Source organism: Alligator mississippiensis, chromosome 2 (assembly GCF_030867095.1).
Source record: "Alligator mississippiensis isolate rAllMis1 chromosome 2, rAllMis1, whole genome shotgun sequence".
In the NCBI taxonomy this organism is placed as follows: Eukaryota; Metazoa; Chordata; order Crocodylia; family Alligatoridae; genus Alligator; species Alligator mississippiensis.
Window position 1 is genome coordinate 3,165,074 of NC_081825.1, and position 23,000 is coordinate 3,188,073.

General features: G+C 50.8%; 1 protein-coding gene across 1 annotated transcript in view; it reads left to right on the forward strand.

Annotated features, from left to right (window-relative positions):
* VAX2 (ventral anterior homeobox 2) overlaps positions 1 to 23,000 on the forward strand; it is a 55,341-nt gene that overhangs the window by 6,548 nt on the left and 25,793 nt on the right. Inside the window, exon 2 of the mRNA XM_006260378.3 lies at positions 9,179 to 9,366. Within this exon, the coding sequence (XP_006260440.1) occupies positions 9,179 to 9,366 (188 nt within the window). The remainder of the gene's footprint in view (positions 1 to 9,178; positions 9,367 to 23,000) is intronic.

Here is a 23,000-nt window from a genome sequence, read left to right on the forward strand (position 1 = left end):
AAGGGAACAGGGTCGTTGCAAAGTCCGTCTCCCACCCGGCTGGTTGTGCAGAAGAAAATCGTTAGGTTTCCCTTGAACGAGCCGCGTTTTTGCTTCGCAGCTGCGCTGGGACCGGGGAAGGGAAGCGGAGCACAAGGGAGCAGCCCCGCGCCAGGCCCCTGCCGGTCCCGCAGCCCCGCGCGCGGCCCGCGCCGGCCCCGAAATGTCAGGAGGACATTTAAATCTTCCCCTGGTAAAGGGAACGGGCCTGACCCAGATTTTTGGCGGGGGCGGGAGGGAGGGTTGTTTTGCCTTGTTTTTGGAGCGGCCTTGGAGTTGGGATTTGAGAAAAGGGAGAGAAAAAGAAAGAGGGAGGGAAAGAAAAAGAGAAGGGGAGGAAGGAAAGGACAGGGGAAGAGAAGGAGAAAAAGGACAAGAACGAGATGGTGAAGGAAAAGAAAGAGAAGGAGAAAAAGAAAAAAAGGAGGAGGAGAAGGGGAAAAAAAGGAGAAGGAGAGCGGCGAAAAGAAAGTGAAGAAGGAAAAAGGAAAAGAGAAGGACAAGTGGAAAGAGAAGGAGAAAAAGAAAGGGGAAGAGAAGAAGAAAAAGAAAAAAAGGAGGAGGAGAAGGGAAAAAAAGGGAGAAGGAGCGCGGCGAAAAGACAGTGAAGAAGGAAAAAGGAAAAGAGAAGGAGAAGTGGAAAGAGAAGGAGAAAAAGAAAGGGGAAGAGAAGAAGAAAAAGAAAAAAGAAGGAGGAGAAGGAGAAAGAGAAGGAGAAAAAGAAGAAAGAATGAGAAGGAGAAAAGAAAAAGAAAGGTGTAGAGAAGGAGAAAAGAAGAAAAAGAAAGAGAAGGAGAATAAGAAAAGGGAAGGGAAGGGGAAAGGGAATTCTCTGGATCCGGTTTTGTACGAAACCGGGGGCTTGTTCCCGTCCCCGCCATTTTCGACCGTTTCTGACCCAGTGTCTCACGTCTCGGCCCGGCTCCTCGGAGCCGCAGCAAGCCCCCGGGCGCGGGTCTGCCCCAGCGACGGCCGCACCTTGCGCTACAGCCGGATCACCCCTTTTCCAGGCAGGCAGTGGTGGGGAACAGCCCTTATTCCCCCCTTCGAGTCTTCTTCCTTTTTTTTTTGAATTTTTTTTTGGGGGGGGGAGGGGTCCTGTTTCACGCAAACGAAATTAGAGACGCGGTTTTTTTAACGCAGCCCCGGCACGTCCTACACCGGCGGGAGCTTTCCCGGAACAAATCTGATTCAGAGAAAAGGAAGTCGAAGAGACGTGGAAAGCAAAGCCTATCGGTTCAAATGCAACGGAATAAAGTCAAAGAAAAAATAAAATGCAAATAAAAATACCATGCAATCAAATAAAGTAACCCCGCAGCTCGCGCAGGGCAGAGGCGAGCCGGGATGAGTCCTGGTCTTCTTCCAGGACGTGGGGGTTCAGACAGGGGCTGGGCAGCCGGGTCTGGCCCGGGTAGATGAGGCCCGGCCGCGGGGCTTGGAGAGAGGACGGGCAGGACGGAGCCCGGGGTAAAAGAGCCAGGGTTTCTGCGGATGCCTGAGATCAGCGCTTCGGCACGGGTGTGCAACTGCACGCGTGCGTACAAATAGGCGTGTGCAAACAGGCAGGCGCGTGTAAAAGGCGCGCGCGCACCAATGCACAGCACCAAACACAAATGTGCGTGCGCGTGCAAACCCGTGTGGGTGTGGGACCACGTGGCAGCGTTCATGCACGCGTGCAAATCCATACACACACCCATTTGTTTTCAGATAGGCGTGCATGGACCCGCGTATATTGCTATGTTTGTGCACGGAAAACGCGCAGGGCGGGTCCGCGCGTGCTGAGCTGCACGCGGGTGTTTAACGCGGGTTAAGCTCCCGAGTGCGTACACAGAGACAAGGACATCGAATACCGTATTTTCGCAGTGACGCCCTATTGCTTTTTACCGTATTTACATCTCGCTCTGGCTTTTCCCCGAGCTGGGGTTTTTCCCCGCCTGAATCCTCCAATGTATCGGGGGTAAAAGCAGGCTAATAACCCGGTTTAAATCACAAGTCTGCCTTCTGATATAGGTGTGCACATCCCGGCTGCTGACTATAAGAGAGGGCGGGTTTGATCCTCGGCTGCTTCTCCCCGGCTCCGATGGCATCAAAATCAAGCGGGACAATCGAAGGCAGTTAACTCGATTTAGCCTCGATTGTCCCGGGGCAAAGCATTTAATTGGGATGACTTCACAAGTGCTTGTGGGGAAGGGGAGGGCTTGTAGGGTTTGTAGGGTCTGCTCTGGGGAAATCCGTGGTATTTTCAGCCTGTTAAAGGGCACAGCTTATCCCGAGCCTGCTCGTGTGTACAGGCACCTTTCAGGGTGCCGGGGCCCGGGAAGCGAGGGGTTTCTCGTCCCTAGATGAGGCTGAGTGATCCAGGGTGGGACTGGCATCGTGGCAACTCACCGGGAATTAGCCGGCATGGTTCCCACGCGGAGGGTAATTCGCGTTTAGTTCCCGCGGGGCAAGGGGCTTGTGCATCTGCCTGCTCCCGGCTTCCAGTGCAGCCGCGGCTTTGCTCTGAGCCCGGGGGCGGGGAGGTCTCTGATGGGACAGAAGCTGCCTCTGCCTGCACTCAGGCTGCTCGGAGCTCCCTGCAGGTGAGGGTTTGCACACACACGTGCATGCACAGACAGCGGGAGAGGGTGCACGGGGGCTGCCCCCAGGAGACACGAGGGTGTGTGCCCCCCTGTGTGCACCATGCATCCCGGCTGCTGCCCTCAAGGCACACTCAGGTGCGCAGGACTGTGGCTGTACCGGCGTACCTGTCCTACACCCGCACTGATCTAGCAGCCCCGGTATATACGGCTTATCTCGTGTGTGTGTATGTGTGTGTGTGTGTGTGTGTGTGTGTACGTGCACACAGCAGGATGTCTGTGTGTATGCATGTTCTAAACTTGTGCATATATATTCTACTTACTACCTGTTACACAATATACACACATGCACATACTTCTTATGTGTGTATATGCTGCCCCTGTTACTCAGTATATACATATGCAAATACTCCAAATGTGTATATGTATTGCATCTATTACATACTATACACACATGCACATAGGCTGTATGCATATATATATCACAGCTATTACACAATAGACACACAAGCACATATTCTACATACATATAAATATCACACCTATTACATAGTATAGACATAGTGTATATGTACACATACACTATATATGTCTATGTATTACACCTGTTACACAGTACACAAACATTACATATTCCATGTTTGTACATCGTATCTATTACACACTATACACACATGCATATGCATATATGTATCACACGTATTACACAGTACATATGCACATACTCTATATGTATATGCATGTCTCACTTATTACACACTATACACACATGCACATAGTCTATATGTGTATATATATATATTGCAGCTATTACACACTATACACACATGCACATCTTTTGTATGTGTATGTATATCACACCTATTATACAATATACATACACACACATATTCCATGCGTGTACATATATTCTAAATAGTCTACATTTCTAAATATATATATATATGTATGTATTCTAAATATGTCACAAATATGTGTATACCTATTTACATAATTTTATGCATACTACGCACACAGAAGCACTACATAAATACGCAAAGAAACGCGTGTATATAAAAACAAAATGTGTCCCAGCTTCTATGTCCATTGTGACATATACATGTGGAAGTGCATGTTGGAAACTGCACCTGTTCCCTCTGTTAACCTCCTGGTGGGCTGAGGCCACGGCCTGCTGTGCTGCCTGAGCGGGTCTTATCGTTTCCTTGTGCTCCCTCGTCTGTGTCCACCTCTTCAGACTTGTCTTATTTGTAGGCTGCAAAGATCTTCAGGGCAGGGACTGTGCGTTGGTGTTTGTTTGGTGCTGGTCTGCGTTGGGACTCATAGGCGCTATTGCAATAAATAATATTAGTAATAATAATAGTAGCGTTATACCCACACAGTGGATGTGTGGGATTTTTGCAAGTGCAGTTAGTGAGTTTCAAACCTTTTCCCTGTGAGGTGTTTCTCATTTGCTGTATCCCCCACTCTGGAGGTTTCTGGGTGTTACTGGGATGCTGGCAGGTTGGGACACTGGGGTGGAAGTGGGGCTGGGGCACGGAGGGGACTCACGTGCCCGCTGGAGAGCTGCCGTTGAGCATGCTCTTCCGGGTGGATGATGCCAGCCTGCCCCTGCTCCCCCTCCCTACCTCCCTGCTCTGCAAGGTTTGCAATCTCCCGCTGTCTGAGTCAGCCAGAAAGAGAAAGCAACTTACAGTATTTTTTGCAAATGTCAGGGCTCGCACAAATGTTGAGCTCATAAGCTGATGGGAGCAGAGGAAGTAGAGCTTGGTCTGTGGAGAACTGGGCAGTGATGGTGGTAAAAAGAATCCCCTAAAAGAAGATGGCAAATTACAAACAAAAGACAATGGAGAAGAGAAATTGGGAGTTTAACCAGGGCTGCAGAGGAACAGGCTACTAGCTGAAGGTGGGCTGGAGCAGGGAGAGGCGGTAGAAAGATCTCAGTCCAGAACATAGGCTGCGTGTCGAAGTCCCAGAGACCATCGGTCACATTGTCAGCAGATGCACTAAGTTACCTGGGGATGATTTTAAAACGCAGCAAGATGCACTCAGCAGGACTGTGGATGGGGCATGATGGGTACCAACAGGTCCATGGACTGTATGTTCTGCAAGAAATATGATCTCGAAGTAGGGGAGAGGTATAGGCCAGGCAAAACTGTTGAGCCGTGATTCTCAGCTAGAGCACGGTGGCACCCCGGGATGCTATGCGGTCCTTTTAGGGGTGCTGAACAATATAGCTCGGTTAGCTGTGCAAACACCAATGCAGGATGCATGAATCCAGCCAGAGATTTCCAATAGATGCCCAGAGTCCAAATCAGCTGTGCCTTGCTGAGCTGTTTGCAACAGAAGAATCCTTCCATTATTTTTCTGTAGGCCAGAAATGAGCTCGAGCTGAGAGCTGGCAATTTCCGAGGGGGACCCTGAGTCTACTGAAGGGTGCCTGGAGCCTAAAAGCTTTGAGGACAGCTGCTGTGTAGAATAAGAGCACAACAATGTTTGGGTCGATGTTTCGGTCGTTACTAGGCATGTACAAGCGCCCCAAGAGACCAGATAGGGTGTCTGGCAGCGGGGAGAAGGGCGCTGCCCTATATTTGATGGTGAAATGCAAGGCAAGCTCAGCAAAGGGGATGGGTTTGGGGAGGCACAGAAGCAAACCCACGGCAGGTGGAGTGTGAGCGTCGTTGGAAATGCAGGGGACGCGCCGGGGCTGCGCGATGGGATGTAAAATGGAGGTTGGTTCTTTCGTAAGCCCGTGAAAAGCATCGTGGAAGGGCACGTGTGAAATAAGCTCCCTGCTGCCGTGGTCTCAGGGCTGTGCTAACACATGTCCCCCTGAGGTGCCCAAGGTCAGAGAGGGATTTGGAGCTGCTTTTCACTGGCATACATGCAGCTCCCACTCAGGGCATCGCCACTTCCCTGCAAAGCCTTTTCTGCACCAGCGTCCGCTTGTCCCCATGCCTGCTATGGCCCAGAGGCTCAGGAGAGCCCAGCACAGGTCTGGACAGGTGGCACGGGGTAGTCTTTGCCCTCGTTGGGCACTGTGTGCTGCCAGGATCCCCGTGACCTCCGCTGCAAGCCCCCGCAGGCCAGCGGTCCCCAACTCTTTTGGGGTCACGTATGTTCTCTGTATCACTACAACCGCAGACCTCTCCATGCCCGGGAGATAATACCACCCTGTCCCTCATTGTTTTTCTTCTTATTCCTCTTCTATTTCTATTCCCCCTGCCCTCCCTTTGCTTTCCTATTCCTTCCCCTCCCCTGCCCCCCCAGAAGTTCCCCCTTGAGCAACATGCACCCCTTTCTAGTGGCAGCAAGGAAAGAAGGTGGCATTGCTGCTACATGGACATTTTAGCCCCAGAGCCGCCAGGAGCTTTCCAGGCCCAGAGCCGCTGTGCTGAGGCCCATAATCCACCAGCCGTGTGACGCCAGTCTCCGTGCTGCAGCACAGACTATGAGCCTCTTTGTGTATGTGCCCGCACAAGACAGGGGACATGCTGGAGAAGGCCCCACGTGAGCTGGGCAGTCGTCCAAGCATGTTCTCCTTCCCTGTGGTCCACGAGCCACTGAGGCTTTTCCCTGGGCTGGGTTTGTTTTTCACTCCAAGTTATTCACAGCGTAAGGTTGGCAGCTCATTCGGGGTCTGTAGGTCACCGGAGGAAAACTCACTGCCCACGCTGGAAAATGGAGAGCTTGGAAATTACAGCTGGGGTTGGTTAGGGTTGAGTGGACACGCAGCTCTGTCTGTCTACCCACCTACCTACTTATTTACCTAGCTGTCATGGTGTGCAGCACCAAATCCTAGGTTGATCCTACAAATACAGACCCTTTTCTCCCCCTGCTGTCATTTCTGGTCACCTTGTCCTGTTCCCAAGTCCTTATGGGATGGGTGCAATCTTAAAGCCAGCTTTCAGGTCTGAATACTCACCTTCTAAAGTTTAAAAGGTCACCCGTGTTGGTTCATGGTTGCTTCAGATGAGCTGTTCCCATGAATGGAGCCGCCGTTAGACCGCAGCAAACGGGCAACGATGGGAGGCCTCAAGCTGGTGTGGGAACCGGTTTGGTGTCGCACTTATTTTTTAACCAAGTTGGCTAGTACGGCCCATGAGTACTCCTAGCAGATAATGCCGTTGCTTGACTCTTCAAGGAGAATGAACTCATTAGAGAAGTAAACACAGGGCCGTTGTGAAAGCAGGCAATATTTGCAGGGAAATGTGCAGTGGGGTTTCCCTGCTCCATGGCTTGCCTCTCTACCCAGCTCCCAGCACAGCTTTTGGCCCCCCATGAAAATAATGGGAATGCAAGCGTAGGAGACTTGAGCTTTGGACTTTCCCCATCATCGGTCCTTGGCTTGGAAAGGCGATGGTGTCACCAAGGCCTCTCAGGGCTCTGCTGTTGCAGCAGAGAATTTGGATCTGTGCTCACCCCGTGCTTTGACTGAGGCTCATTTCACCTTGCTGCTGCTCTTCCTCCTCTAAGGGGGACTCGATTGACTTACAGTGTGCTCTTGCCCTGTGGGAACAAGGCGCTTGGGTTTTCCTTTGGGACTAGGAGCGCATGGTCTGGCCCCTACACATCTCTATGCAGCATGGGGTAGTAGCTCTCCATTCCCTCTGGGCCACTCACTCGACTTCCCGGATACATAGCTGGGATCTCCCTCCCGTTGTGCAGCGTGGGAAAGGCCAAAAGGTTGCAGCTCCCCAGCAGCTGCTCACGATCCTCTCTCTGAGCCACTGTGAGATAGACCCGGCACAGAGCCTGGTAAACAAGGGAAGCAAAGCTGGAGCCCGAGCTGTGCAGAAGCTTGGGTGTATGGGTTAGTGGTTTGTAGGATGTGTCTCTGGTAAACTTGTTTAGAGGCTGTGGGCATCGTCCGTGCCCTGGGGCAGCATGCTGTAGTGGGGGCAGCCTCCACATGCCCATCCACCTGCTCCCATGGAAATATTCTGACGCGGCCACTCCGGGGTTGTCCCCTGCAGTTGCTCTCAAGCCTGTTGGAGACTGAGGTCTCAAGAGCATCTGCACAGAGACGCCCCAGGACAGCTTCAGTCGCATTTCTGGGTCTGGAGGGAGTCAGCAAGGCATGCTTGGAGCTGCTGCATGCCGCTGCCGTGGTGTAGACATTTTCTGCAACACACTGCACATGTCCAGGGTAGGTCTCTGAGGGGAGAAGAACCAGGAGCTGGAGCCTGGGGAAATACTAGCACCGCCTTTCAGTAACAAATGGCTGCCTGAGAAAAAAACAGCTTTGTGGACAGTTTTAATGTCACCCAGCATCTTCCAGCTCTTTGAGGGAGAAAACACAAAACAGAAATGGAAAAAGAAATGTGTTATTGACAATATCTCTCTATCTCCATCACTATCTCTATCTCTAGATAGATAGATAGATATTTCTATAGCTATATCTATCTCTATCTCTAGATAGATGGATAGATATCTCTACCTAGGAAATCCAAGGAGATACAGAGATAGAGATAGAGATAGAGATAGAGAAAGAGATAGAGATATAGAGATAGAGATAGATCTTGCCATATGAAGCTACAAGGATATTTTTTTTTTCCTTTCTGCTGTTACGTGTGTCAGGGTTGGTTTGTTTTTTTAAGCCTCCCCCAGAGGCGCTGGTGCTGCTGCAGCCCAGGCTGGGGATGGGGCTGGGCTGTGCCAATGCTCCTGCTGCACCCACCCCGCAGGGTCCTGGCTGGAGGGTCTTGCCCCCATGCTGAGGCTCAGATTGATGCTGCATTGGGGTCAGGAAGGGATTTTCCCTCTGGTCAGACTGCTACGGACTGGGGTGGTTTCCTGCCTCTGCAGCAGGAGCACGGCCCCTACCTGGGATCGAGCATCTATGAACCCCCTTTGCAGCAGCAGGACATTGGTGGTCACAGCCCCCCTGCTTTCCCTGGGGCAGGGTCGGGGTGATGCCTGGGGCTGTATCGGGGGGACTGTGTAGTTTTGCTAAGAGTTTACACGATGGGTTTGTCTGGGCTGGTTTGGACAGGGCTGATCCTGCCTCAGGCAGGGGGTTGGACTGGATGTGCCCCCTGGGGCTCCCTTCCAGCCCCGCGTCTCCAGGATTTCTATAATTCTATGAATTCTTCTGCTGCAAAGCACTCAGCAAACCCACAGTGGGACGGGATGGCTTTGCCACTGTGCTTTTGACCTCTGGAGGTCCCTCCCAGCCCGACTTCTCTATCTGTTATGCCTTTTGGAAACCTCTGGGCTTATCTAATGAATCATGCAGGTGTTTGCACATCTAATAGTCTGTGACACCCTTAAAAGGATCTCAGGGGACCCCAGCTTGCCATGGCACATGTATGGGCCAAGGTGAGACTGGGTGAGACCTGGGGATTGAAGACGGGAAAGAAATCAGCAGTCCAGAGAGGGCTCGAGAGCAACCGGTCCAGGCTTCCTCATGGACCAGCCTGCTGGCAGCTGTCTCGGGGGTTTAAAAGGTTGTGTGTCCCCTCTCAGCTAAGCAGGGCAGTCATCCCCTTTGCTCTGCCCTCTCCACCCTCCCCAGCCCGGGAGCCTTCTCACCCCCGGCCTGTGCTTGCGATTGCTCCTAGATGCCAAAGGGACCATCCGGGAGATCGTTCTCCCTAAAGGCCTGGATCTGGACCGGCCCAAAAGGACCCGGACCTCTTTCACGGCGGAGCAGCTGTACAGGCTGGAGCTGGAGTTCCAGCGGTGCCAGTACGTCGTCGGCAGGGAGAGGACGGAGCTAGCGAGGCAGCTCAACCTATCGGAAACGCAGGTAAGAGGCTCCTGTCCGCGTCGCACGGGGAAACCGAGGCACCCTTGGCTTGACAGAGGGCATGTCAGCTCCATGCAACCCACTGCATGGGTCTTTCCCCCTCCAGCTGGTTTGCAGGCTGGCCTGGGGGTGTTGGCACAACCAGGAGAGATCAGCAAGGCCCAGGTTGGCAATGTGGGGTGGGACTGGAGAGAGGATTTGGGCTGGGAAGATCATGTGCTAAACCCTCCATATGGTATTTCCCTGGGAGAGTGGATTATAAATCATCCAATTAGCAGCTCCGGCAGCTCCCTGCCGATGGGACTCTCTCTTTCAGCGGTGACCTGCCCCCCGAGAAGCCAGGTGGGGGGTGCGGACACACACAGGATCGTAAAGAGCGGATGGGGTTGGAGGGAGGGCATCACAATTATAGTGCTCAGGTCAGGGAGGGGAGGGAAAGAGGCCCTGGATACAACCCCTCTACACTGAAGGAGCTGAGAGGCATCCCATCCCTCTGCAGCATGGGGCAGGGTGGCCTGTTGTGCCCCTCCACCCCGGCTCTCCATCCTCCACCGCCAGCATAGTCATAGCCCAGGACTGTCTTCCAGGGCACAGACTAGAGAAGCAGCTCTCTTAGTAGCAGGCTCTTACCCTCTGCATGGACCAGCCCCTAGGAGAGGCCGTGCTGCACTTAATCTCTGTGTCACGTGCCACCGCTTTGGGGGGAGCCTGAGCTTTCCCGTGGGGACCCGGCAGGAGATGGGGCTCTGCGGGGAATTTGGCACGTACCCACAAGGCACCGGCAAGCTATGCAGCTGTTTCCAGCGTTAAGAAAGACACATGCAGCTTTGAGGTGCAGTTCAAGGACGTACCAGTGACATAAGAAGAGGTGTGATGACAAAGGGGCCGTGGTCACCCAACGCCCACGTGAACGAGCACGGAGAAGTTACCGCGCAGATAAAACTTTTCAGCTAGCCAGATAACCCTTAACTCTGCCCCCTTGGGCAACCAGCTGTCGTTCTTCTCCTAGCAAGTCAGTCAGAAGGGTTGTTTTTGGATACGAGGATATGAGAAGCCCGCCGATGTCCAGGAGAGAGGACAATGTGCTATGATGGCTTGCTAGCAGTGTATTGAAACTCCACCTATTTAAATGCAGGCTCTAGGACTGACTGAATAGGTGTATGTCTCTGAAAGTAAGCGCGGCATTTCATAAAGCCATAGGATCAGAGACAAGGAGGGTTGGACAGGAGCTTGGGAGGTCACATCCAGTCCCACCCCCTGCTCCAAGCAGGACCAGCCCCAACTACATCACCCCTACCCAGGCTTTGTCTGCCAGGTTTTAAACACCTCCAAGGATGGAGACTGCACCACCTCTCTGGGGAGCCTGTCCCAGTGCTTCACCACCCTTGTAGTGAAAAATATTTTCCTAATATCCAACCTCAACTTCCTTTCCTGCAACTTGAGGAGTCACCATGATTAAAACCATTTGGGCATTGCCCAATGATTTTCATTTATTTGTTCCCCAGCAAATATCAACCTGTTGAATTTGAAGCTCTTTGAGGGAAGGGCTCCGCTTCAAGGAAACCTCTTCCATTGAAAAAAAAATGGGAAAAAAGGTATCAAAATGGCCCCAAGTTGTAATTCATCATTTTCTAAATGAAACGTTATTTTTATTTTGGGGTTTGAAGTGAGGCTTTCGGGGGTGGGGAGGATTGACATGTGAATTCCTGCAAAAATCAGTATCTAAAGAAAAGTCTAAAACGAAATGAAACATTTGCATATTAATAGTCTGAATATTGTTACGATTGAAGAGTATCGTGAAATGCTTCTGCGAACTTGATCTGTATAACAGTAATGGTTTTAATATTACTACTATTACTACTACTACTACTATACTCCTCCTCCTCCTCCTCCTCCTCCTACTTCTAAAATAATTGCAGGCCAGCCCGTAATAAAAATGTCAGCAGATGAAAAGATAAAGGGTTTCTACCTATAAGTTTCCTAGGCAAGACAGCAAATGGGTGGGAAGAGTGGAGATGATGGATGTGAGTGGGATTGGGAATGAACAGCTCTCCTGTCCAATATGTTTTCTGAGATTTTGAATGTTTTTCTCATTCCCAAACTGGGGGAAAAAGGGAGAAAATCCTTCCAGAATCTCCTTCGGGATAACAAATACAACAACAGCAATGCTAAAAATAATTGCAATGATGATGATGATGATACGACGACTACTACTACTAATTTTATTAACGGCTGTGACTATTTTGGGGAGACTTTCACCTTTTGTCCCAGTTCAGGAACAGGAAATAAAATTCAAAATCTCAAAACCTCGTGGAAAAGGAAAACTATTTCCTTTCCAGCCCCGTTCATCTCTGTAATCACCCTGTCCACCCCGATGCTGCCCAACTGTACCTGTTGCAAGTTTGGGGTTGACAAAAATGGGCTGAGGAGCTTTCATTTTGTGATGGAGGACCAAAAAGATTCAGTACAAATGAAACCAAGGTTTTAGCCATTATCCTTTTTCCTGGGAAAAAGCCCTGTTTCAGTCAGCTCCCTGCAATAATCCAAGTCCTCGCGGCAGAGGTGTGAGGCTAGAGAGGGGCAGGGGCACGTCAGAGCTCCCCTCTCCCCACCCGAAAGCAAGGGGGCTATGCTCAGCTCCTTGCTGGGGAAAGGTCCTGGCAAGTGGCAACAAGCCTCAACAGCATGGCTGGGGTTAATGGGGGTTTCCTGAATCCTAAATGCCTGAATCCCTAAGACCCACCTAGTAACCCCTGCCCAACAACTCCCCTTCTGCAGACCCCAGCCCCCAAGGGTGGAAAAACTAATCATTTTTCATGAAAAACCTGGAGCTCCTTTTCTCCCTACAGCTTTCACTGGGAATTCAGGCTGGTTTGAGTCAACTGAAAACAACATTTGCAGATTTTTTATTGTTTAGATCCCATTTTCCCCCCAACTTTGGATCTCTCCCCAACCCAGCGTCCTCGCATTTCACCTGCTCAGTTAGGGGAGGTGTTGGGAGGAGGGGGAAGGAAAGTGAAACACTGAGAAAACCCCTAAAAATGTGCTTTGGGTTTGGTGTGGGGGCATCCCTGTAAAACGGGGACAATCCCAGAAATCGCAGGCCCATCGCAGCGCGTCGCATCTATAGCCGGCGCTGTTGGTGCTCAAGAGCAAAGTGTCTTTCCTCCTCCTCTTGCTTGTCTATATAAAATCTGTGGGATACGTGTGTGTGTGGGTGTGGGGGATATATGTGTGTGTGTGTGCATGGGTATGTATGGGGGGGGGGTGCACTTGTGCACACACAGAGACCTCCAAGTCACTATTTTGCATTGTGTATAGCAGATAATCCCAAGGAGAAAAGGAGACTCATGGAGAAATGGGGCAGGCAGGGCCCTCCGGAGCTCACGCCTAGCCCACCCCCATGCTCAGGGAGGATTGTCCCCATCCGAACCCTCCCAACCTGCCCTTAAATTCTTCCAGCGATGCAGCATCCACCCCCTCACTCGGTCCCTGTCCCAGTGCTGAGACACCTCAAAGCCAGAACGTTTTTCTTCTTCACCAATTTGAGTTTTCCTCATTGCAATTGAAGCCTATGACTTTTTGTTTCATCTCTTGTGCATGCAGGGAACCATCTGTGTCTTCTTCAGGACATTTCTTTTCATATGCCCCCCCTCCCCCTTCAGCTACCTCTTCTGCAGACTAAATCATCCCAATTCTTGCAGTCTCTCTGCAAAGATTTTCTAGGCTCCTGATGATTTTCACTGCTCTCCTTTGGCAGCTTTCCAATGTGCCTCTCTCTTTCCGGAGCTGGGGATCTATGTTGGAGGGAAGCCATGCTACCAGACCCACGGGGACCGGTTGGGGTCTCAACATCTGGGCAGCGAGTGTTATAGGAGACGGGAACCGCATCCTGGTCCCAGAAGTGCTGATGCTGTGGCTCTGGTCTGTGCAGAGGGTGTGCGAAGAGCTTAGTTTCTCCAGCAATTTGCTTTGAGGTTCCTGGAGCTGATGGCAAGGCTCCCACTGGTTTGGTGGGTTTTGGACCCGTCTTTACCTATTGGTACCTCTCGATCTCTCTCATTCCCTGGGAGGACTGAAGGGCATGTGCAGGGGTAGTGGAAAGACTTGGGAACCAAGCACCTTCCGGCCTCTTGTCCTGTCCTCCTTGCCCTGCATTTCTCCCATATCTTTTTAAATCCTTTCCCTTCCACGAAGCCATTCCCATAGCCCATTCCCCCTGGTCTCCCTCCTGCACCCTGCCCTGTTTCATCTCCTAAAACGATCTGCAATTAAATCAGGGAGGTGTCATCCCAAGCTGAGTTCCCATCAGAGCAATAGGGTAGCGGGGTGTGATTTCCCCCCCTCTGCTCATTGTTGCAGGCTCTCTGCACACTCAGGCAGACGTCAGCGTATCTGTCACACTTAGTTCATGCTTGGGAGGTCATCTCCACTGCCACGAGGGCTAGGAAGTCGTGCAGCCTTCGAAGAAACACTTGTTTCCTGGCGTGTCCGTCCATGAATGGCAGGCCAACCCCATCCAGCAGGCCAGATCTGGCCTCTGGGCTCCACTTGGCATCACTGACCTATATCACCGGGTGGCTCTGCTGTCTCGGTTAACTCCAGCAGGGACATTTCCAAAGGAAAATCCAGGCTGGATATCTCATCTGACAAATTGTGCCTTTTCCTTTATGGGTGAAATATGCACAAGCTGCTTTCATCCCCTCCTCCCCCCTGCACCGCAAGGCTTTAGTTATGTGCCAGGATTTGCTGGGTAATTGCTCCATATAATTCTCCGTCTTTACATTATTTGCTCCTGGCTTATTGAGGCTGTAGCATTCAAAATGCAAGGTGGGTCGGTTAAATCGGATTGGCGACCTACGCCACATGACTGTGCATCTATTCCCTGATTGGGTGCACACGGCAAACCGTTTCAAGTTGAGGAATGCGCCCTAAATTTGCCGCTCTGAGCTTTGCTTACCGTCACGATCCTCGACACGGCGTCCGTCCAGCCCACCCCGTTACGTGCAAAGACAGAAGGCGGCAGCAGAAGTGAAACAGAATCAATTTTTCATCAGGGTGAATTTTTTTGGTGGGGGTGGAAATGCATCTAGGTCTTCATTTCTGCAAAAACGGAGGGTTTCGGTGTGTGATGAGATGGGAAGAGACACGATGCCGGCACGGGAGGAGAGAGGCGGCTGAGCACCGCTGAGAAGTGAGCGCTCAGCTTGGGGCCTGCAGCCTGGAAAGACCTGGCCCAAGAAGACAACTTGAAACAGCTTTTCTTTTCCCCTTTTGCAGGCATCACAGCTCATGGGATCTTCTCATTGGGTCAGGGGCGGGTGGCCCAGATCCCGATCCCGGACCCTTTGGGGAGCTGTTGAATGCATCGCATTGCAAAGGGAAGCAGTCTGGGAGCCAACGGCTAGTCAAGGCTTTTGCCAAGCGCAGAAGAACAGTGTCCTCCTGGGTCAGGGCAATGGTCCCTTCAGCCCAGCATCCTGTGCCCAACAGTGCAGGGGTGGATGCTGGAGGAGAGCACTGACCTAAAAAGATCTAGAGCGATTTATCCTCTATTCATTACTACCCCCCGCCCACCCCGCCACCCACAATTATTGGTTTAAAGGAAACATCTCCTGCTCAATAGTTTTAACAGAGCGATCAGCCATGAAAGTATCCAGTACTTCCCTTGCTGCAGCTTGAGCCCATTGCTCCTTCTGTCATCTGCCCCCACTGAGACCAGCCCAGCTCCATCCTCTTTGCAGCCCCCCTGCAGGGAGGTGAAGGCTGCTATTCAATCCCCCTCGGTCTTCTCTTCTGCAGACTCAATCAGCCCATTTCCCTCAGCCTCATCTTCCTTGTCCACATCCTTCTTGATGGGCAGTGCCCAAAATTGGACACAGGACTCCAGGGGAGCCCCCCCAGCGCTGAACAGAGCAGAAGCATTGACATGTCAGCAAGTGAATGGCAACTTCAGTGATGCTTTGACAGGTCTCAACAGCTGGGGCCCCAGCCTCTTGTTTCATAAACCCCTGAGGGATTCTGGTTTGGATCAAGGTGATGTCCCAGCACTCAAGACATTCATAGTCCCAGTGACATTTGGTGTCCCAGTGACTTTAAAATTAGATTCATAGATGTTAGGATCGGAAGGGACCTCAATAGATCATCGAGTCCGACCCCCAATTAGGGTGTGGGGAAGCAGAAAGGACCTACCATCACAGAGCTGGTCGGGCTATGTCACCTCTCAATAAACCCTGCCTCCTAGTTTCATATGTTTTTAGGGCCTGGAAGGGACCTGACAGGGCACCGGGTCCAGCCCCCTGCACTTGGGCAGGAAAGACGGCTGGGGTCAGATGACCCCCAGCAAGGTGTTTCTCTTTTCTGCTTCTCGTTTTGATCTGTGTCAAAGTTTCACAAGAGAAACCACCCAGGCCTAAACCCTGGTCCTGAGCCAAGGAGAACGGAGCTGGTGTATTTTGATCCATTTCTTGCAGGTGGGGAAAAAAAAACAGGTCACCAAAGCTGGCCAGGCTTTCTGGCCTCCTCCCATGGCCTCTCTGCCAGACTTTGCTGGAAACTAGCCAGAACCATTTGGCTTTTTTTACTAATCTCTGGAAATGACTTTTTCTTTTAAGCCCATTGCATCTGCGGCGAGAAGATCATCATGCCACCCGAGCCTGGATAGACACGGATACGTCCTTGTGCACGGTGGGCCCGATTCTTTTGTGATGCCCGCATAAAGCTGACGGGACTCCGGGGGGCATCTGTGGCTTTAAAGCAGTGTCAACAAATGCAGAATTTGGCATTTGAGAGAAAACTGTGTCCGTCCCCATGCCGGGCTTTGTCTCCGGGACACGCTCTGGGGACTTAGGAGGAAACACAAAACCTTTTCTGGGTATTAAGAGATGACGAAGGGCTTGCTGGGGAGAAACTGAGGCAGGATAACTCTGGCAAACCCTCTGGTTGTAGGAAGGTAAGAAGCTAGGAGGGCTGATGGGTGTGGCAGGTTGGCCTGAGGATTGTGGCTTTTCTTTTCCTAGGTCGTGAGTTCAAAGCCAGGGCCAGGTCCTGGCCATTTAATACCATGAGGTCAGGGGCTGGGTGGGCTGTTGATATCTAGACCGAGGGCCAAATGAGTTTATAAGTCCAAGGTCCATTGTATGCTTGTGCCAGCGTCTCTGCAATAGTCAGCCCACCTCATTCCTGTAAAAAACTCAGTTGAAAAATATAATCCCACCTATGTACTAAAACTGAGATCCTGATGTGGACTCTTGCTGGCAGGGAGCAGATCTTGGTCCTTTTCTGCAAGGTCCCTGGTAGATTTGGAGGCAGCCGTATAACCAAGTGTTAAAGTAACAAGAGACGCTGCTTGGTAAGCTTTTGGAGGCACGGAGCATCTTATTGTTCTGGGTTTGTGCAGCACCTAGCGCAGGGGGCTTTGGGCCACGACTGGGACTCTTAAGTGCTACCACACGACACAGAGGCATTATCATTACACCACATCGTCAAGGACGTGGACAGGTTGGAAAGAGTCCAGCGCAGAGCCACAGAAATGATCCGGGGCTGGGAGGCAAGACCTAGGAGGACAGGCTGGAGGAGCTGGGGGCACTGAGTCTGGAGGAGAGAAGACTGAGCGGGGATTGATAACAGCCTACAAATCCCTCCAGGGTGAGGACAGAGAGCATGCAGATGTGGCTGCAGGACAAGGAGCAATGGCCTCAAGCTGCAGGAGGGGAAACTGAGGCTGGACATGAGGATGAACTGTGTGACTCTGAGGGTGGTCAATACTGGGAACAGGTCCCTTCCAGCCTGAATGTCATATCACCCTATGATAATTATGTAGGTGGACCATCCTGCTCTCACTTACGAAGTGCGTGCCTTACCAGGTTGATATCCACACACACGGATCTCCGCTTGCCTGGAAATCTGTGAACCCCGTGCGAGTGCCATCAGGATCAGCCCCTCGGTCCCTGTCTATTGTAGTATGGGGAGTAGTGTATAGATCCTTCCATTTCCCTAGAAGCACAATTACCGAGGAGGCAAGAGCCGTATTGGCACCTTTTATCCAGATAATAACAAATCAATATTTCTTATCTGTACTGCCAAATAAGGTCAAAATGGTGACAGAATATTTTTTTAAAATGTTCCTTTTAAAAAATAAAAAAAAAAGTAAAATTTTTGGACTCTCAGGACACATCTGCACATGCAATTAATGCTATCTGGGTTTACTCCACAGTCATTTACAGCAGAGTCAATCCACGATAAGCAGTTGTTTACATGTACAATACTATGCCGTAACTATAGCAGGGTTAATTTGCTACCTGCATTTGCAGGTAGCAAATTAACTGCACAGTAGACTAATTTACTGCACAGTAAGCATCTGCATGTGTAGACAGTGACACTTTGCCATGCAGTCAATTAGTCTACTGCTCAGTAAAGCAGCTTGTGTAGATGCACCCTCATTGAGAAACTCTCAAGCAGGTGGCGATAAACCCCCCCAACCTGAATGTGTTCATTAGAAAAATGTCAGGTTTATTAGTATTAAAGGCTCCTGATGACAGCTCATCAGAAAGACTGGCCAGGTTTGATATGCTCTTTGTTGCAGTAGGGTTGGAGAGGTATTGTAGTCACGATGGTCCAGGGAGAGGCAGGGGTTTACTTCCCTTGGTGATACCTTTTATTAAACCAGCTGTCTAGTTGGGGAAGGTGCCAGACAAGATTTGGGGCACAAAGTGCCTTTCATAATTACATCATTGGACCTGCATGTCCAGGTCATTGTGACAGGTCCTGCCCGCAGCCCCAGTCTGCCAGGCTTTGCAAATAAACAGCATCGCCAGCTAAACGAGTTGCTAATTTAGGACCCCGGGATGCCCGGTGTCCTGCAGTCTGTCCTGGTCCTGGTTGGTCTGTCTGTGTTACGGGGCGAATAAAAAGCTTTCCAATTCTGTCCAACTAGAGTGGGTTGAAATGTTTCTGCTGAGACTTGGGTTTTATATTAAAAATTAGGATTTTTCAAAGTCATCCTTTGCAAATAAATACATTCAGAATCATTCTCTGTGAACAGCTCTTGCATTTTGCATTCTTTTCCAGAGAAAACAGAAATCCCTAAACTTGTCCAAAAATGTAAGATTTTGATTTGGGAATGAAAAGTTTCCATTTTGTGATAAATTTTTTTTTTTATTTTTTTTTGCAATTGCAAAAAAAAAAGACAAGTCTTTCAGAAAATGGATTTTCTGCCTTGCAAAAAATGGAAGATTAAAGAAAAAGATATAAAGCAAATCAATTTGTCAAAGATTTGATTTTCTTGGGAAACATCAAAAATATTATGTGTTATATGAATCAAACTGCTTCATTCCAGTCCATTTTCAAAATGTGCACTTAGACTGCGAGCATCTGGAAAACATGACATATGAAGTAAAATCCTCTCCAGTATAAAAGTGAAGGCAAAAAAAATGGAAACATGCTAGAAATATTAGAAGAGGATATTTTAGCCCTTAGGGCGTTTTAAAAATTTCATGTTGACAATCAAAATGGATCCAAACTGATCCAATTTCTGAAGCAGCAAATGCTGTTTTGACTAGCATTTTTTCACCAGTTCTTATGAAAATTGATTTTCTCACTCCCCCTGCTCATGACATCACAGGGCATCGCATCATCAGAGCGTGAAAGGGCAGAGATGAGGTCAGAACAAATCTCTGAGTCTTCCTTATTCTATCTTCCTACTCCTACTCCTACTCCTATTCCTACTCCCATTCCTGTTGCTATTCCTATTTACAATTAAACAGTAGCGCCTAGAGCCCTAGGGCAGATCCAAGGTCCATGGCAGTAGAAGCTGCTGAGAAACTGGAAACGTTTCCTGAGAGCCGTGATTCTCATGCAGGGAGTTGTGAGATCCTTTTAAGGGTGCCTTGCAATATGAGATTGTTAGGGGTGCAAACACCTTCACATGATTAGCAAATAAATCTGGAGATTTCTAACAGGCATCTCCAAACCACCCTGCTTTGTTTTGTGTTCCCGAGTTGTTTGCAACAGAAGAACAGCTCTAGTACTGTATTTACTTGATTCCAAGACTAGGTTTTTTTCCCCCATTTATGGGGGGAAGTCCCTCGTCTTGAAATCAAGTATGGGGTGGCAGGGACGAGCACCTGCTGCAGCTCTAGCTTGACCCCATCCCTGGGTAGGAGTAAGAGCTGCAGCTGCTGCCTGCCCCCTCCTCTCCTTCTGTGCCCCCCCCCCCCGAACCCCTTGCCCTATGCGGTCTTGAGCCCCCTCGTCACCCCTGCCCCCCCCCGCCCCCAATTACCCTTGCTCTGGCACTTGCAAGCTTCATCCCTGCTGCAACCTGGGGCACCGATCGTGGCCCAAGCCCAGCCCTATAGCAGTGGGGGCAGAGGCTCGGGTAGGGGGAGGCTGGAGTGGGGCTCGAGTCAAACTATTGGAGGGTCATCTTAAATTCAGAGTGGTCTTGGATTCAGGTAACGATGGGTATTCTTCTGTCATCCAGAAAGGCATGAAAGCAAAGACCTGGCGTTTTTTGAGGGGGGTTGAGTCTAAAAAGGGGTGTAAAATGGGTGATCGTTATTGTCTGGGAGGAATTTTGATAGCTCCAATATTTCTCTTGGAAACAAAACCCTTTGCCAGCCCGGCTGTGAGCTGGCTCAGCAGGATCCCTCCGTGACAGTGTTTCCTTGGGGTTTTTTTTCCTTGCAAAAATATTTATTTCTAGAGATATAAATAAATATAGATATATAACTCCACCTCCAACAGGCCGTTGCTCCTTCTAAGAAGGAGCCTGCGCCCGTGCTGCCTCCAGCCCGCGGGGTAGTGTGCAGGGCGCAGAATGGCGTGTGTGAACACACCGCTGTCTGGTGCAATGTGTTAGCAGTGTGCATGCGTGTGCCCAGCCTTGTGACAGGCCTGGATGCTTCCTGGGTGTGTCGAAAGGCATGTAGAAGGCACTGGACCCAGGAGATGGCACTGCTTTCCCACACTTCCCTGCTCCCTTTGGGGAAATTCATCTTTTGAGACGACGTCCCTCCTGGGCAGGTACCCTGGGGTCCTGCAGCAAGAAATAGCAGCACTCAGAGCTGTGCCTCTTCCTTGGGAGCCTGGCATGCGTGTGCACATATGCAGGCACACACAGACGTGTGCACACGCGTGCACACAACATACCGCTGCCATTTTGTGCAGCCCCTGATCTTCGTAGGTGCTCAGATGCCACCCTGCAAACTGGCCCTCCCTTCTCTTACTGCAGGTTGTTAGCAGGAGGGGGAAATCCTTACATGAGGCCTGAGCTAAATCTGAAGGCAGGTGCTGGGGGGCAGTACGGCCCAGTGGGGTGAGCATGGACATTGTCTGGCTTTGTGCACGTATCCAGATGTGACTAGCAGCCCCTTCGAGAGCCTGATTCGGCAAGGTGTTGAGGTCCTTCTGTTCCTTGCACGTGACGCCGACTGCATCGGTCTTTGATGTCGCTCTTCTTCTTCCTCCGCCTTTTGCTGCATCTTTGCCGCGCAAAATACCCCCCAAATCCCATTTTTTCCCATAACACAGAGACAAGCCGGGCTACATCCTACTGCCGGTGCCCCCCGCCTAAATTCAGAGGGAACTGCTGCTTTCCATAGGGCTCTTCCTGATTTACGCCGGTGTTACTGGGAATAGGAAATGGCCCACCGGTCCCTGGGGAGTTACAAGCAGCAAAGTGATGCTTGCCGTGGGGAATGGATTTTAGCCCCAGCACGCGCTGGTGCACGGTGCGCGCGGCATGGGCTCCGGGAGAGAGAAACCACTGGCGGAAGCCACTGTGCATGTTAATACCCCTCAGAGAATTGAAACAGCAGCTTTCAAGGAACTCTCCGGGGGGCATTAGAGAGGTCCCCCATTTCCTGATGGTGGTGTCTGCTAAATGGGATGGAAAGATCCTTTCTGTCCTCCTTGTCTGTGGTGGAACGGGCTGGGGCTGTCAGAGCAGGCGATAATGCAGCTGTTCCACCCTGCCTTGCAAATGCCACCTCTGGGTCATGCCCCGTGTAGAGGAGCCTATGTTGCTCTTGAACCTGGCATGTGTCTGCACACGTGAAGGCATGCATGCACAGATGTGCACACAACATACCTGTGAAACATGCCTTTTGGGGGGTCCAGCAGCTTTCTTGTGCAAGGCAGAAATGATAGCCAAGGCAGAGGGCGAGACACTGAGCCTGCGGTTCAGATTATGCATGTATCTAAGGTCCTAACCCAAGACTCTGGACACCAGAAACCATGGACTTAACACAGACAATAGTTTCATGGCTTGCTATAACCAACCTGGTCCATCTCTGTGCTCCACAGGGGATTACAGCCCCCTTCCCTTCTGAAGGGGGGAATCCCGTCAGCACTGGTGACTAGGTGCATCTTGAATAAATGGCCCTTACTTGGGTGAATCACTGCTCCTACGTACTTCCCATTTTAGGTGATGTTTTTATTAACACAATGGGCTTAACGCAAAGCAGTCTCTATTGCTATTGCCCGTGCTATTGTTTCTCTGACATGGCATACTAACAGCATCCTGGGCTGCATTGCCAGCTGATGGAGGGCAGTGCTTCTTCCCCTCTATTCAGCACTGGGAGGCCACATCTGGAGTCCTGTGTCCAGCTGTGGGCCCCCACTACAGAAAGGATGTGGACACACATTGGTGAACTGCCAATAAAAATGGTTGTGGGGCTGGGGGACAGGACTGGTGAGGAGAGGCTGAGGGAAATGGGCTGATTGAGTCTGCAGAAGAGAAGACTGAGGGGGATTGAATAGCAGCCTTCACCTCCCTGCAGGGGGGCTGCAAAGAGGATGGAGCTGGGCTGTTCTCGGTGGGGGCAGATGCCAGAAGGAGCAATGGGCTCAAGCTGCAGCAAGACAAGTTGAGGTTGGATATTAGGAAAAGCTTTCTCCCAAGGAGGGTGGTGAAGCACTGGAGCAGGCTCCCCAGAGAGGTGGTGGCACCTTCATCCTTGGATGTGTTTAAGACCGAGCTTGACAAAGCCTTGTCTGGGATGATGTAGCTGGGGCTGGTCCTGCTTGGAGCAGGGGGCTGCACTAGACGTGACCTCCCGAGCTCCCTTCCAGCCCTCACTGTCTGATTCTATGATCTCTGCTTCTTTTCCCACCCTGACAAAGGACATTTTGTGCCAAAAAGCTCGTCTAATCTCTCTCCCAGCTGCAGGGTTGATTCAAATATAAGCTATTACCAAAGAAACCTTGCTTCTCACCCAAGTCCCATTAGCATTGACAGATCAGACACTGACTGCTTCCCCTGCTGAGAGCAGGGCACAGGACTGTCTCTGCTCCTTCCAGCATGCTCTTATTAAAGCCTGGCTTGGAACATTGCCCCTTGATCTCATCTAGAGCGGAGCCCTGCATTTAACCCTAGGATCAAAATGCTCAGGTGCTTAGGTCTAGGGCTAAACTTTGCTGCTGCCTTCTTGGTCCAGGTTCAGCCAGACCCAAAGGCCAGGTCCCAAAATCCCCATCTGCATTTGGAGGCTGAGTCTGTGGCTTCAAACAGCTGATGCCATTGAAGCTTCGGGGACTTTGGAGTTAGTTGCACTTGTTGCCAAAGGGGTGGCTGAAGTCCTGCGGGCTGGCCTGAGCAGGTAGCAACCCCCCACCCATGCCTGTTCTCCTAT